The 17,330-nt window shown below is 39.4% G+C and overlaps 1 protein-coding gene across 26 annotated transcripts in view; it reads left to right on the forward strand.

The window, feature by feature from the left end:
- Positions 1 to 17,330, forward strand: part of MLLT10 (MLLT10 histone lysine methyltransferase DOT1L cofactor) — a 236,449-nt gene that overhangs the window by 45,500 nt on the left and 173,619 nt on the right. For all 26 annotated transcript variants that reach the window (XM_082742092.1, XM_082742114.1, XM_082742116.1 and 23 more), the window contains one exon: positions 16,999 to 17,053. In XM_082742092.1, coding sequence (XP_082598218.1) covers positions 16,999 to 17,053 — 55 coding nt within the window. The remainder of the gene's footprint in view (positions 1 to 16,998; positions 17,054 to 17,330) is intronic.

Consider the following 17,330-nt stretch of genomic DNA (forward strand, 5'->3'; position numbering starts at 1 on the left):
AGAGAGTAAGAGCGCCAGAGTACACAAGCAGTGGGGAGCAGCAGGCAGAGGGAGAAGTAGGCTCCCTGCTGAGCAAGGAGCCAGATGTGGGACTGATCCCAGGATGCTGGGATCAGGACTTGAGCCAAAGGCAGCCACTAATTGAGTGAGCCACCCAAGCACCCTTTATTTCTTTTTCTTGTCTGATTACTTGCAGCCAGGAGTTCTGATAATATATTGAATAAAAGTGGTTACAGTAAGCATACTTGTTTCAGTCTGTGATCTTATAGGAAAAGCTCTCAGTATTTCACTATTGGCTATGATGTCAGCTATGGTTTTGCCATATATGGCCTTCATAATGCTGAAATTTGTTCCCTGAACAACGACTTTGTTGAGGGATTTTATCATGAACGGATATTGTACTTTGTCCAGTGCTTTCTCTGCATCTGTTGAGATAGTCATGTTGTTGTTAATCCTTTCTCCTGTTAATATGATATATCACATTGATTTATTAGTAAATACTGAACTATACTTGCATCCCAGGAGTAAATCCCACTTGGTCATGGTGAATGCTTCTTTTTAATGTATTGTTGGATTCAGTTTACTAATATTTTGTTGAGGGTTTTTGCTTTAATATTCACTAGAGATAGTGGCTTGTCTTTGTCTTGCAGTGTCTTTATCTGGTTTTGGTATCAGTAATGCTGGCCTCATAGAATTTTGGAATTCTATGGGAATTTTCCTTCCTCTTAATTTGTTTTTGTATTTTTGTAATATTTTGAGAAGAATATGTATTAAACTCTTAAATACATGGTGGAGGGATGCTTGGGTGGTTCAGTTGGTTAAGCATTGCCTTCGGCTCAGGTCGTGATCCTAGTGTCTTTGGATCAAGTCCTGCATCGGGCTTTTTGCTCAGCTGGAAGCCTGCTTCTCCCTCTCTTTGTGACTCCCGCAGCTTGAGCTCTCTCTGACAACAAATAAAATCTTCAAAAAAATACAAATAAAATTCACCTGCATTAAATTCTTGTGAAATGATCTTTTTTTTTTTTTTTTTTTTGGAGAGAGAGAGAAAAAGAGCATGAACAGGGAGAGAGGCCGGGGAGAAACAGAAATAGACTCCCCACTGAGCAGGGAGCCCGATGTGGGGCTCAGTTCCTGGACCGTGGGATCATTACCTGAACTGAAGGCAAAAACTTAACCGACTGGGCCACCCAGGCACCCTGATGCTCATTTTTCTTGATAATACTGATTTTTATTTTTATTTTATTTTTATTTTTATATAAAGATTTTATTTACTTATTTGACAGATACAGATCACAAGTAGGCAGAGAGGCAGGCAGAGAGAGAGAGAGGAGGAAGCAGGCTCCCTGCTGAGCAGAGAGCCTGATGTGGGGCTCTATCCCAGGACCCTGGAATCATGGCCCGAGCCGAAGGCAGAGGCTTTAACCCACTGAGCCATCCAGGTGCCCCGATAATACTGATTTTTAAATCTACTTTCTGTGATATTAATATAACCACTTTAACTTTCTTTTCATTCTCTGTGATGTAATTTTTTCTGGCTGTTTTATTTTTTTTTTTTAATTTTTTATTATTATTATTTTTTTAAGATTTTATTTATTTATTTGACAGAGAGAAATCACAAGTAGATGGAGAGGCAGGCAGAGAGAGAGAAGGAAGCAGGCTCCCTGCTGAGCAGAGAGCCCGATGCAGGACTCGATCCCAGGACCCCGAGATCATGACCTGAGCCGAAGGCAGCGGCTTAACCCACTGAGCCACCCAGGCGCCCTCTGGCTGTTTTATTAAAGAATTTTTTTTCTCTGATTTTTGCAATTTAATCATATGTTTTAGTTTACATTTCTTTCTTTGGGTATAGTTGACACAGTTTACATTTTTTTTTTCACAGTTTTCATTTTTTAATGTTTCATTGCTCGGTGTTTATTTAAAAGGTGCTTTGTTGGGGCGCCTGGGTGGCTCAGTGGGTTAAGCCGCTGCCTTCAGCTCAGGTCATGATCTCAGGGTCCTGGGATCAGGTCCCGCATCGGGCTCTCTGCTCGGCAGGGAGCCTGCTTCCCTATCTCTCTCTCTATCTGGCTGCCTCTCCATCTACTTGTGATTTCTCTCTGTCAAATTAATAAATAAAATCTTTAGTAAAAAAAAAGGTGCTTTGTTCTATGTGTTTATGATATCATGAAATGTGGCCAATTGTTAACATTTTTTCCGATTTTCAATTTTTTTCCCCTCTATTATCTGTTCTTCAGTGGCTCCAAATACAAATATATTTGGCTTTTGAAGTTGCCTTAAAGCTGATTTATACTGTATTAGTTTTTTTTTTAAGTAAACTGTATGCTGAAATGGATGACCCTGAGATCAAAAGTCACATACTATATTGACTGAGTCAGCTAAGTGCCCCATTCTCTTTTCATTTTTTTTTTTTTTTAAAGAATTTATTTATTTATTTGACAGAGAGAAATCACAAGTAGGCAGAGAGGCAGGCAGAGAGAGAGAGAGGAGGAAGCAGGCTCCCTGCTGAGCAGAGAGCCCGATGTGGGACTCGATCCCAGGACCCTGAGATCATGACCTGAGCCGAAGGCAGCAGCTTAACCACTGAGCCACCCAGGCGCCCCCTCTTTTCATTTTTTAAAGTAGTTTCTCTGTGTGTTTTATTTTGGTTAGTAGCTATTAACTCGAGTTCTTATGCTGTAAATCTCATGGTATGTTTTTCATCTTTGACCTTGTAGTTTTCATTTCTAGAAGTTTAAAGTTTAAAAAAATTTTTTCATATTTCTACTTAACAATATTTAATGTTTTTTTCAGATTTTTGAATGTATGGAATGTATTCACTGTAATTGTTTTATAGGATTTGTGTTCTGATTCTGTTACCTGCCATTTCAAGATTGGTGTGACTGACTGGTTTTTGTTTCATTGTTGGGTGTAATTTGTTCCTTCTATTTATGTCTTTTAAGTTTGTATTGATTTTTAGTCATTGTGAATTTTATCTTGTTATGTCTCTATTTTAGTATGCCTTAAAATACTTTTATACTTTGTTCTGTGATATGGTTAAGTTATTAGAAAAGTTTGTCCCTTTTGGATCTTGCTTTTATGATTTGTTTGGATAGACCAGAGCTCTGTTTAGTGTAGGGTTAACTTTTATCTCTTTCTGAGGCATAATCCTTCTTAGTACTCTGATACAGTATTAATTATTGTTTTTTTTTGTTGTTGTTTGTTTGTTTGTTTTTTTAAATGCTGGCTTTTGGGAATAAGCTTTATTTGCATCCTTGTGTGAGTTCTGGTGCTGTTACTTCTGAGTCTGGTGGTTCTCTCCCTGGCCTTCAGTAGTTCTCTCACATGCAAGTGCTGATTTCTTGCTCAACATTTTCTAAAATAAGCCTCTGCAGATCTCTTCATTTTTCTCTCTCTTCAGCTCTACTCAGTGTTGGTCTCCCTTGTGACCTGTAGCCAACTTGGCTTCCTTGGACTCCCAGCTCTGTCTTCAATTTGGGGAGACCACATGCTCTGCCTGGGTTACTTCTCCCTGTTCCATGGCTTGGAAACTCTCAAGGCAGTAAGCTGGGCAAATGTTTGGCCTCTGTTGTTTCTTGTTTCCCACAGTTATTATCTTTTATTACTTCTCCAAAATCTTGTGGGCTTTTGTTTCATAGATTTTGTTAGGTTTTTGTTATTTCATGCAGAAAGTAGAATCTGGCCCCTTTTACTTAACCTTAAGTAGAAGTGGTATTATTGTGCCTTTATTGTACATTTTCATACTGACTAGTAATGTAGAGCACATTTTAATTTGCTTATTGACCATTTGCTTATTTTTTAAAAGATTTTCTTTATTTGTCAGAGAGCAAAGCAGGCAGAGAGGCAGGCAGAGGCAGAGGAGAAGCAGGCTCCTGCTGAGCAAGAGCCTGCTGCGGGACTCAATCCTGGACCCTGGAATCATGACCCAAGCTCAGTGCAGCCGCTTAACCAACTGAGCCACCTGGGTGTCCCCCATTCGTGTCTTTTCTTTTGGGAAGAGTCTGCTCAGACCTTTAGCCCTTTCCCTTCCTTTGCTCCTTTTTCTCTTTCTTTATTCCTTGTCTTTTTTTTTTAATTGCAGAAGGTCCTTTTATGTCCTAGATACTAGTCCTTTGTTAGATAAATGCTTTGTAAAAAGTTTCTCTAAGACTGTTTTTTTTTTTTTTTTAAATTTTATTTATTTATTTGACAGACAGAGATCACAAGTAGGCAGAGAAGCAGGCAGAAAGAGAGGAGAAAGCAGGCTCCCTGCTGAGCAGAGAGCCCTATGCGGGTCTCGATCCCAGGACCCTGGGATCATGACCTGAGCCTAAGGCAGAGGCTTTAACCCACTGAGTCACCCAGGTGCCCCTTAACTGTGCTTTTAATGAGCAGAAATATGTAAGTCTGATGAAGTCTAATTTTGTCAGTTTTTTCTTTTGTCTTTATTGTGTACTGTGTTTGTGCTAAGACACTTTGCCTAACCCTGAAATCCTGAATGTAGTTTCCTTTGCTTTTGGTGATTTATGTTTAGGTCTCTAATGAATCTCAAATTAACTTTTGTAGGTGTTTTTGTTTTTGTATCTGGATATCCAGTTGTTCCTGCATCATTTGTTGAAAAGAGTCTCCATTCCTCACTGACTTGTTTTGGTGAAACAGCACTTGGCTGCATAAGTGGGCTCTATTTCAGGAATATTCATTCTGTTCCATTGATCTATTTGCCTATCCTTATATCATTACAATACTAATTTGATTATTTGTATTTTATAGTAACTCCTGAAGTCCAATTCGTAAGTCTAGTAACCTTTTTCATCCTTTTCAAGATTGCTCTGTATACTTGAAGTTTTTAGCATTTCCATATAAATTTCAGTATTAGCTTTAACAGGGGCGCTTGGGTGACTCAGTTGGTTAAGCATCTGCCTTCAGTTCAGGTCAGGATCTCGAGGTCATGGAATCAAGCCCCATACCTGGCTTTTTCTGCTTAGTGGAGAGTCTGCTTTTCCTTCTCCCTCTGGCCTTGCACACACTCTCGCTCTCTCAAATAAATAAATTAAAATTAAAAAAAAAATACTAGCTTTTCCATCACTTCAAAAAGGTTGATGGAATTATGATAACCTTTACTTTTAATCTATAGATTGGTTTGAGGAGAATTGACATGTTAACAGTATTGAGTCTTCCTTTCCATTAACATTGTATTATCTCCATTTCTTTAGGTCATCTTTGTTTTCTCAGCAATATTTTCTAGTTTTCAGGCTTTGGTCTTGTGTGTCTTTTGTTTAAAAAATGTTTTTTAGAATTTTCCTGTTATTTGATGCTACTGTAAGTGGTATTTTAAGAATTCAGTTTCCTGGGACACCTGGGTGGCTCAGTTTGTTAAGCGGCTGCCTTGGGCTCAGGGTTTGAGTCCCACATCTGGCTCCTGGCTCAGAGAGCTTGCTTCTCCCTCCCACTCTGCCTGCTGCTCTCCCTGATTGTACTCTCCCTCTCTGTTAAATGAATAAATAAAACCTAAAAAAAAAAAAGAAAATAATTCAGTTTCCTAATTATTTGTTCTTAGCATATGGAAATAGAATTGACTTATGTATATTGACTTTGTCTCATCACAACCTTACGTAACTCATTAATTCTATGAATATTTTTGGTAGGTAAATCAGATATTTGTAGGAGATGATCATGTTATAATTTTTACCTCTTTGCATTCTTTTTATTAATTAATTAATTAATTAATTAATTATTACATTTACCTAAGTCTTGTTTCCATTCTTTAGGGAAGGCATTTAGCTTCATACCATTAATTATGATGTCTGTCATCTGTAGGCTTTTTATTTATGACCTTTATCAGGCTGTTTAAAAATGTAGGTTTTATTATTATCTAAGTATGGCAGCAAGGCTGACAGATCAGGAGAGGACTCCCATTAAAAATGATAAAGGTGGGGTGCCTGGGAGGCTCAGTGGGTTAAAGCCTCAGCCTTCGCCTTAGGTCATGATCTCAGGGTCCTGGGATCAAGCCCCGCATCAGGCTCTCTGCTTAGTGGGGAGCCTGCTTCCCCCTCTCTCTCTGCCTGCCTCTGCCTACTTGTGATCTCTTGTCAAATAAATAAATAAAATCTTTAAAAAACAATTATAAAGCTGTGGGGTGCCTAGGTGGCTCAGTGGGTTAAAGCCTCTACCTTCAGCTCGGGTTGTGATCCCAGGGTACTGGGATCCAGCCCTGCATTGGGCTCTGCTCAGTGGGGAATTTGCTTCTTCCTTTCTCTTTCTCTGCCTGCCTCTCTGCCTACTTGTGATCTCTGTTAAATAAGTAGTCTTTAAAAAAAATTATAAATTTGTAAATTATGAGAATGAAGGCAAGCAAGATCTTCATTTTGGTTTCCATGGAAAGGAATAGTCAAGGAATGATGACCAGGTTTAGGATTGGTCTAGTTTGAATAATTTCAAGGGTCTGGGGCTTAGGGGCTGTCCGTAGTTGTCTGGTACTTACCCTTGGGGGTGATTAGGGTAGGGGAATATTGTGGCCAGAGTACAAAATATAGATGTTTGGGGCTATGGGCTCTGCATTGGTTGGTTTGCATATGAAAGCCACCTGGAGCAATGTTAGCTATCTTTAGGAATTAGATAGCACTGAGAAGGGCTGTTCTTCTAGGGTCACGTCACCAAGGCCCAAAGTATCAAAAGTATGGAATGAAAAGATATGATTAATAAACAGGTTATGTAAAATCTTTTCCTGGTTTTCTGACAATTTATAGCATGAATGGATATTGAGTTTTGTCTAATGTTTTTTTCCATATCTATCAAGATGATTTTATATTTCTATATAATTAATACAGTGAATTTAATTGTTTTATTTTCAAATGTTATAACAATCTTGTATTCTTTTTTTCTCTCTTAAGAGCTTATTTATTTATTTATTTATTTATTTATTTGACAGAGCACAGGCAGGGGGAGTGGGAGAGGGAGGAAGCAGGCTTTCCCTGAGCAGGGGCCTGATGCCGGGCTGGATCCCAGGGCCCTGGGATCATGACCTGAGCTGAAGGCACACGATTAACTGACTGAGCCTTCCAGGTACCCCTCAATCTTGTATAGTTGGGATAAATTTTACTTGGTTACGGTGTATTATCCTTTCTATATATTGCTGTATTGAAATTGCTGATGTTTTATTAAATATTTTTGCATCTATGTACATCCCTTATTTATAGACTTTTAAGTCTATAATTTTCTTTTTTTGTATTTTCTGTTCAGGTTTTGGTATTATTGGTATTATTAATATCATTAGGTATGTTTGTTAGTATTATTCATGCTGAGCTTAGAAAATAATTTGAGAAGTATTCTTTATATTCTGGAAGTGTTTGTGTGAAGTTGATGCTGTTTGTTCCTTGGTGTTTGAAGGAATGTACCAGTGAAGAAGTCAGAGCGTAGATTTTTATTTTGCGGAAGGATTATTTAGAATGAATTCAGCTTAAAGGGCTCTATAGAGTTTTGTTTCATATCATCAGTTTTTTGGTAAGTTGTGTTTTTCCAGGAATTTTTCTATTTTATCTAAGTTGCTAAAGTCATTAACATAAAGTCAGTAGTCTTTTGTTCTATTACTATCTGTGGGTTCTGTAGTGATAATTCTTCATTTTCTGTTCATACTGGTAATTTATGTGTATGTTTTATATCCATTTTGCTAGAGGTTTATCAACTTTATTTTTCCAAAGGACCAGCTTTTCACTTGTATCTGGGAAATCACTCTTCACTCCTAGGTCATGAAATTTCATTTTAAGAGTTCTGTAGTGTTAGCTCTTATATTATAAGATCTTACAAGTATATGATCTTACAAGTATATGATCCATTTTGAGTTACTTTTATGTATGATATAAATAAGGGGTCCAACTTAAGTTTTTGTTGGGTAGAATTTTTAATACATGAATTTTGTAAAGCTGTTTCTCTTTGTGTTCATTTCTTAGAATTTTACTAGTAATTTCAATATATTTCCTTACCTTCTTATTTTCTATATAGAATACCCCTTACCGTTAATATTATACCCCTTTGTAAATGTATGGACATCTTGGAGTCATAGAGATTCTTTGACATAAGCTCTGTTTGCTCAGTTATGCTATTGTCATATGTATTAGATCTCGCTTATAAACCGCAGAAAACAATATTATAATTTTTGCTTTCAATAATCATTTGTATTTTTAAGAATTTAAGACTAGGGTCCCTGGGTTGCTCAGTTGGTTGAGCAGCTGCCTTTGGCTCAGGTCATGATCCTGAAGTCCTGGGATCGAGTCCCACATCAGGCTTCCTGCTCAGCAGGAAGTCTGACCTCTCTACTCTCATGCGCTCTCTCTCAAATAAATAAAATCTTAAAAAAAAAAAAAAGAATGTAAGGCTAAAATTCTTCTGTGTTTTCCAGATATTCATCATTTGTGGTCCTGTTCTTTGCTTCCTCAGGATTTGCATTTCCATTTTAGTACCATTTTCCTTCATTATGAAGAATTTCTGTTAGCCTTTGTTGTAGTCCATGCCTTCTGGTGATAAATTCTGTTTGCTGCCTTTTGTGTGAAAATACCTGTTTACCTTCCTTTTCTTTTTTTTTTTTTAAATATTTATTTATTTACTTGTCAGAGAGAGAGAGAGAGAGAGAGAGAGAGAATGAGTGAGTGTACCAAGTAGGGGGAGTGGCAGGTAGAGGGAGAAGCAGGCTCCCTGCTGAGCAAGGAGCCTGATGTAGGACTCGATCTCAGGACTCTGGGCTCATGACCTGAGCCGAAGGCAGATGCCCAACCGACTGAGCCACCCAGGTGTCCCTCACCTTAATTTTTTTAAAAAAATATTTTATTTATTTATTTGACAGGCAGAGATCAAAAGTATGCAGAGAGTCAGGTGGGGGGCGGGGAGCAGGCTCCCCGCCAAGGAGGGATCCTGATGTGGGGCTCGATCCCAGAACCCTGAGATCATGGCCTGAGCCAAAGGCAGAGGCTTAACCCACTGAGCCACCCAGGCGCCCCCCTCACCTTAATTTTTGAGGGACATATTAGTTGGATGTAGAATTCTGGGTTGAACTACAGTTGTTTTTTTTGAAGTACTTTGAAGATTTTGTGTCACTCTCTTTTGACTTCCTTATTTTATGATGAGAATTCAGCCATTTTTTAAAAAACTGTTCCCGTTTATTTGATGTGTCCTTTTCTTTTGGCTCCTTGATGACATTCTTGCCTCTGTTTTCTTTTCAGCAAGCAGTTTGGGTACTTGGGGCTCACTGAGCTTTTTTGAATCTATAAAGTTCTCTGTTTTCAAATAAAAAAATTTTTTTTTAAAGATTTTATTTATTTATTTGACAGAGAGAGATCACAAGTAGGCAGAGAGGCAGGCAGAGAGAGAGAGAGGAGAAAGCAGGCTCCCTGCCGAGCAGAGAGCCCGATGCGGGACTTGATCCCAGGACCCTGAGATCATGACCTGAGCTGAAGGCAGCGGCTTAACCCACTGAGCCACCCAGGCGCCCTCAAATCAAAATTTTATTCAGTGTTTTTCAGGACTGACTTCTTGCCATATTCCCATATTCCATATTCTCTTCCTCCTCACCAGTTTTCCACACCATCAATTATACATGTTCGATTTCTTGACACTCTTCCATAGGTGAAGGCTTGTTCATTTTTTTTCCCACTATTTTCCTTTTTTCAGATTAAAGATTAGAGATAATGTAGCTTCAGAATCACTGATATTTTTCCTTCGTCATCTTGATTTTGTTGTTAAGCTGTCCAGTAAATGTTTCATTTCATGTGTGTGTGTATTTGTATACACATATATTTTGGGGGGGGGGCGAGGAAGAGGTGGGGGAGGGGCAGAGGGAGAGATAATCTTATGTATGCTCCATGCCCAGCATTAGTTGGGGCTCCATTTCACGACTCTGAGATCAAGACCTGAGCTGAGATCAAGAGTTGGATGCTTAACTGACTTAGCCACTCAAGTACCCCTATTTCTTTTTTATAGTGTCTTTTACTTTGCTGAGATTTCCTGTTTCACTTAATATAGGTACATTTTTATTTTCTCTTAAAAGTCAGTTACAGTAGTTATTAAAAGCCTGATTCCAGTGTTTCGGTCATCTTAGGTTTGGTTGACTTTCATTGATTGTCTTAAGCATGGTTAGCAGTCTACTTCTTACTAGATCAGGTAACTTGGATTGTTCTCTTTCTTTATTTTTTTTTTCTTTAAGGATTTTATTCATTTGAGAGAGAAAATAAGCTAGCATGAGGGGTAGGGGCAGTGGGAGAAACAGACTGCCTGCTGAGCAGGAGGTCTGATGTGGGCTCTGTCCCAGGACCCAAGACCGTGACCTGAGCCGAAGTCAGACTCTTAACTGACTGAGCACCCAGGTGCACCACTTGGATTGTTTTCTAAACATTGTGAATGTTGTATGTGGAGAGTTCTGGATTCTGTTATATTCCTTTGAAGAAATTGATAACTGTTTTTCTCAGACAATTGATTTGGTTGGACTCACACCATTATGTATTTTGAGAATTGCTAAAATCTAATTTTATTTCTTTTTTCCTTAGTTAGGCTCTAGCTTGTTCTGTGCATGGATGTTCCAAGGTTTAGTGAGAGAGTTGGGCAGATTCATTCATTCATTCATTCATTCATTCATTTATTTATTTATTTATTTGTTTGTTTGTTTGTTTGACAGAGATCACAAGTAGGCAGAGAGGCAGGCAAAAAGAGAGGTAGGGAAGCAGGCTCCCTCCTGAGCATAGAGCCCAATGTAGGGCTCCATCCTGGACCCTGGGATCATGACCTGAGCCGAAGGCAGAGGCTTAACCCACCGAGCCACCCAGGCGCCCTGAGTTGGGCAGATTCTTTACATAAAAATTTGGGGCTCCCCTCTTGGTTCTCTCTTTGTATGGATTCAGACCTTACTTTCCCTGTTGCTCTGAACTTTATATTCTAGTTCTTCAGATACTAAGACTGTATGAGCCTCTATCAGCTGATCGTGGCTTGTCTTCAGGCTGAAAGTTTTTTAAAAAATGGGAGACTTTGGGTACATGGGTGGCTCAGTCTCTTAAGCGGCTTCCTTTGGCTCAGGTCATGATCCCAGTCCTAGGATTGAGCCCTGCATGGGGCTCCCTCCTCAGTGGGAAGCCTGCTTTTCTCTCTCCCTCTCCCCCTGCTTCTGCTCTGTCTTTTTCTGTCAAAAAAATAAATAAAATCTTTTTTATTTTATTTGACAGATAGAGATCACAAGTAGGCAGAGAGGCAGGCAGAGAAAGAGGGAGGAGGAAGTAGGCTCCCTGCTGAGCAGAGAGCCCGATGCAGGGCTCGATCCCAGGACCTTGGGATCATGACCTGAGCCACCCAGGCGCCCCTAAAATCTTTTTTTTTTTTTTTTTTAAAAGAAAACTTACTGTGCTAGTCCCTTCCAGGTTTTGACTACAGGTGAGAAACCAAAATCTGGCTGCTTACTTGTGTTGTAAGGGTTTGTCTTTTATAAGCTTACTTAACTGTTTTGGAAATTCATTTTAAGAAAAAAAGAAATGATGATGGTAAATGTTTTATCCTGCAGATACTTTATGCCACAGTTGTATCTGTCACATAAGGAAGATCAAACTTAAAACTTTATCCTTTATTGATTTATTTATTCTTATCCGCTTATTATAATATTTACAAAATTTGGTATGTTTTAGTTCATTGCAGTTATTATCTTTTTTGGCCTTAAGTTATTTCTCATTTTTAAAAAATTTTATTTATTTGTTTGAGAGGGACAGAAATAGCAAGAGAAGGCATGAGTGGGAAGGAGAGGAAGAAGCAGACTCTCCATTGAGCAGGGAGCCTGATGTGGATCTTGATCCCAGGACCCTGGTATCATGACCCGAGCCAAGGGCAGTTGCTGAACTGACTGAGCCACCCAGGGGCCCTGGCCTTAAGTGATTTAATCTTTGGCCTAGGAACCTCTTTAGGTTGGCTGATGAGTTCTTTTGACATGAATAAAATAGTCTTTTATAGCTTCCTTCCTATTTTATAGAACAAGTTATCTCGAGCTTGCTTGACCTAGACAGGGATCATATACATCTCTCAGGAGTCCTGGTGACTTTGGGAAATGCTGTTTGGAGACCACAGCCTTGGTACTAAGAGGTGTTCATTTCTACTGTAGTAGCCGTAAGTCTTTGTAAAAGAAAAGATAGGTTATTTTAGATCTGTTCATTCCCTAACCCTAACCCTAACCCATGTGACTCTTGATCTTGGGGTTGTGAGTTTGAGCCCCGTGTTGGATGTGGAGATTACTAAAAAATATTTTATTTTCCTTTTTTTTTTTTTTAAAGATTTTATTTATTTGAGAGAGAAAGTGAGCTCAAGTGGGGGTAGGGGCAGAGGCAGAGAGGGAAGGGGACAGGGAGAATGACAAGCAGACTCCCTGCCAACAGGGATCCTCACATGGGGCTTGATCCTAGGACCCTAGGATCACATCCTGAAGCATCTGACTGAACCACCCAGATGCCCAAAAAGAAGACCCCCCCGCACCTTGCCCTGCCTCCCCTTGTGAGAGAGGGAGAGAATCTTAAGCAGGCTCCACGCACAGCATGGAGCCTGATAAGGGGCTTGATCTCATGACCCTGAGATCGTGACCTGAGCCAATATCAGGTGTTAGATGCTTAACCAACTGAGCCACCCAGACACCTCAAAAGTAAAATCTTTTTTTGGCAGACAGAGATCACAAGTAGGCAGAGAGGCAGGCAGAGGAGAGGGAGAGGGGGAAACAAACTCCCCGCTGAGCAGAGAGCCCGACGTAGGGCTTGATCCCAGGACCCTGAGATCATGACCTGAGCCGAAGGCAGAGGCTTAACCCACTGAGCCACCCAGGCGCCCCTCAAAAATAAAATCTTAAAAAAAGAGAGGAGTGCCTAAGTGGCTCAGTTAGTTAAAGCATCTAGCTTTGGCTCAGGTCATGATATCAGGGTTCTAGGATTGGGCCCTGGCTCCTTGCTCGACGGGGAGTCTGCTTCTCCCTCTGCCTTTCCCCCTGCTTGTGCGTGTGCACTCTCTCTCTCTTTCGAATAAATAAAATCTTTCTAAAAAATGATGATGGTAAATATTTTATTGTATAAATACTGCCTTATGCCCACAATTATGTCTTTTATTATGAGGAGGATCAAACCTAAAACCTTATTCTTTTATCATTTTATTTTTTCTTTCCACTATATAGTAGTATTTCCAGTTATTTCCTTGCTGTATCTTGTAATATGATGGTAATCACAGACTGGGTAGACCAGTATATTGGACTGTTGTTACATAACCACAGCCTCCCAGAGGGTCAGTATTTTGGGTGAACTTGTTTAGTGAATTGTAGTGGGTTTTATCTTTTGGCAAAAGAATTTGATAAAGTAGAAAAAGTATTTGGAAATTAATCTCTACATTCTAAAGATGGAAAATAGTTGCATCATTTCTTACTGTGCTACATGATGTAGTGAAGAAAGAGCCATCTTTTATGACTTGCACTTGTTTGGGCTTTCTTTTTTTTTTCTTTGTAAAATATGAGATCTTCAATGCGTGCTTGCTTGCTTGTTTGATTTCCTTATAATCTGTGTTCCTTTTCACAGGAAATTTTTATTTTTTTCCTCTGCCCCAACCCCTACTTGTACCTTTTAACACTGCTTCTTACTAAAATCATAATGAATCTGTGGAATTGTCATAATAACATGTTTGACTGCATCCTGCCTTATAAAACTTTTCAGTTTGACAAAACAGAGGATCATGGGGACAAGATGAAATCAGAGAGGCGGACAAATTTATTATAAGAGACTCTTGAGGCGCCTGGGTGGCTCATTGGGTTAAAGCCTCTGCCTTCGGCTCAGGTCATGATCTCAGAGTCCTGGGATCGAGGCCCGCATCTGGCTCTCTGCTCAAGCAGGGAGCCTGCTTCCTCCTCTCTCTCTCTGCCTGCCTCTCTGCCTACTTGTGATCTCTGTCTGTCAAATAAATAAATAAAAGTCTTATTAAAAAAAAAAAAAGACTCTTAATCAAGGGCACCTGGGTGGCTCAGTTGGTGAAGTATCTGCCTTCAGGTCAGGTCATGATCCCAGGGTCCTGGGATTGAGTCCTGTGTTGGGCTCCCTGCTCAGTGGAGAGCCTGCTAATAATACACTGTATGTTAATTGAATTTAAATAAAAAAAATTAAGACTTTTCAGTTTGAATTGGTTTACTATAAGATCTGGAGTCTCTCTGGTTCAGGGTCCCTGATACCAGATCCTTCCTGAGTTATGGTATAATCTTTTAACTATAATTTGACATTCTTTTCCTGTACTTTTTTTTCTCTGATGTCTCATATTATCAATTTATTTTATTTTTTTTTTTAAGATTTTATTTATTTATTTGACAGAGAGATCAGAAGTAGGCAGAGAGGCAGACGGGGGTGGGGAGTAGGCTCTCTTCTGGTCAGAGAGCCCTGGCTCAGTCCCAGGACCCCGAGATCACGACCTAAGCCAAAGGCAGAGGCCCTACCCACTGAGCCACCCAGGCGCCCCTATTTTTGTTTTTAGTAGGAAGACATGACATGTAGTAGTGTATCTGTACAAAACTTTAAATTATAAAACAGTATTTTAGAATAAAGAAATAAACTCATAATCTTACCATCTTCACCATAGTCCTGTTAATCATATTTTGTGTATCTTAGGGTTTATTTTTCTCCATAAATTTATGTGAATATACCATTATTTCTCTCATGGTTATACAGTTAGACTTTTAATGCATTTTTTAAAAAAAGATTTATTTGAGAGAGAGAGCACAAGCAGAGGGAATGGGCAGAGGGAGAGGGAGAAGCAGACTCCCTGCTGAACAGGAAACCTGAGCCTGGGATCGGGACCTGAGCTGAAGGCAGATGCTTGACTGAACCACTCAGGTGCCCTTCTTTTTTATACAGTTCTTACAATTTTATTTTCATTTTTGCAAGAGAGAAAGAGAAAGAGCACGCATGAGTGGAGGGTGGGGCAGAGAGAGTAGGAGGGAGAATCTTACGCACGCTCAGTGCTGAGCATGGAGCCCAGCACAGGGCTTGATCTCATGACCATGAGATCATAACCTGAGCTGAAGCCAAGAGTCCACACTGGGTGTAGAGATTAGTTCAAAAAAAAAAAAAAAAAAATGACAAGCTTTACAAGACAAGTCTTACTGAATTAGTGGTAAAAAATGAATAGAAGTTATCTAGCTGTGAAAAAGGGTTGGGGTCTAGGACAGGCATTATGGGTAGAAAGTAAAAACAACACATTTAAGGGGTGAAGCAAGAATGAACTTTGGAGTATTTATAGAAGTGAAGGAAGAGGGGCACCTGGATGACTCAGTCAATAGAGCATGTGACTTGAACATGAGTTCAAGACCCATGTTGGGCATAGAGTTTATTTAAAAGGAAACAAGAAGTGAAAGAGGAAAAGGCAGTATTGCCTAGACAGTGAGATGTTGGAAAGAGAAGATTGTGGAAGTAAGTAGGGGCTAGATCATGTAGGGAGACCATTAAAATGTTTATTAAGTGGTGTAGTCGTATACTTGGACCTACATTTTTGTTGAAGTTCACTCTGGATTGGTAGTATAGGTAAGAGTAAGTATGGGGAGACAACTGAGTGGGCATCCCTGAAGTGCTCCTGATGAAACGTGATTTTGGCTTGCAGTGGGCTAATAGTAGTGTACATGGAGAAAGGTAGTCAAATCTCACCAGTACTCAGGAGGATGAATTGGCAAAATGTACTGTTTCGTTAAGTATTAGTTAGAGAGTAGGGTGAAGCTGTCAAAAGATGATGTCTGGGTGTCTTGTATTGGCAGTAGGTGGTTGGGTGTATCATTACAAAGATAAGGAAAGGGCATTTGGTTGGCTCAGTCAAAAGAGCATGCGATTCTCGATTGTGGGGTTTTGAGTTCAGGCCCCATGTTTGGTGTTGAGATTATTAGAAAAAGTTAATTAACTTAAAAAAAAAAGATAGGGAATACTGTAGGAAGAACAATCATTGCCACAGATTGAGGATGGTGCTTAAAGTACCATTTCAATTCTGAATGTTTTATATATGGATCCAAATATAGAGCTGAATAGGAGGTAAAATTTTAGAGTCATTGGCACACTTGTAATTTAGTTGGTAACAGATTTATGGAAAGTAGGAGATTGTGTAGTGTTTAAGATGCAATGAGAAGGCATCTTAAGGTGGAGCCCTGAGGAACTAGCTCATTTAAAGTTTAGACATAGTGATCAGAAATGCGTTGCCAAAGAGGTTAGAGGAAAATCGGGAGAGTGAAATACTGGAAAACAAATACAGGATCTAATGGCTTATGCTTATTCATTTTTTATTTATTTTTTTGTTAATTTATTTGACAGACAGAGATCACAAGTAGGCAGAGAGGCAGGCAGAGAGAGAGGAAGGAAAGTAGGCTCCTTGCTGAGCAGAGAGCCCGATGTGGGGCTCGATCCCAGGACCCTGAGATCATGACCTGAGCCGAAAGCAGAGGCTTTAACCCACTGAGCCACCCAAGCGCCCCTTTATTCACTATTTTATCTTAATTTTCTTCTCTTACTTTCCTTCGTAATTTGTTTATATTACTATATTTTATGCTGCAAAACCTCTTTGGAGAGCATAATAAATAATAATAAATACTCAGGTGTGACCTCTAGGAACATATTCTTCATAGTAAGACAGTATCATTGGAACTATGCTGTTTATTATTTTTATAATTGTATCTGTCTCCTATCAGTAGTGAAAAGAAATAGTTGTACTAGCTCTACCTTTCTTTCTTTTTTTTTTTTTAAGAGATTTTATTTACTTATTTTTGTGAGAGAAAGAGCAAGCATGAGTAGGGGTGAAGGGCAGAGGGAGAGGGAGAAGCAGACTCCATGCTGAGCAGGGAGCTCGATGTGGGACTCCATCCCAGGTCATGACCTGAGCTGAAGGCAGATGCTTAATTGACGGGAGCCACCCAGGTGCCCCTGCTACCAAATTTTAATAGTTTTGAGGTTATAGGGAAGATGTTACATTTTGGTAATCTGTAAAATATTTGTTTTCTTTCTTTTTTAAAAATAGAGATGTGAACTGTGTCCTCATAAGGATGGAGCTTTAAAAAGAACAGATAATGGGGGTAAGTACAGAGACTTCTAAAAATTTTTTTATTGAAAACTAGAGTGGAGAGTATTTAAAAATATCTGGTAGTTCATATTATTATATCAAATTAAATGTTTACTGCTCACATATTTTTGATAGTAAAGGATGTAATTTATGAATCTTCATTGCTACTTCATGGACAAACGTTCAAGCTTTTTGTTTTTGAGAGAGAGAGAGAGTGCGAGTTGGGGTGTAGTGGGAGAGAGAGAGAGAGGGCTCCACACCTAGCACAGAGCCAGAATCCGGGCTTGATC

Source organism: Mustela nivalis, assembly GCF_964662115.1.
Source record: "Mustela nivalis genome assembly, chromosome: 7".
NCBI classification, from domain to species: Eukaryota; Metazoa; Chordata; class Mammalia; order Carnivora; family Mustelidae; genus Mustela; species Mustela nivalis.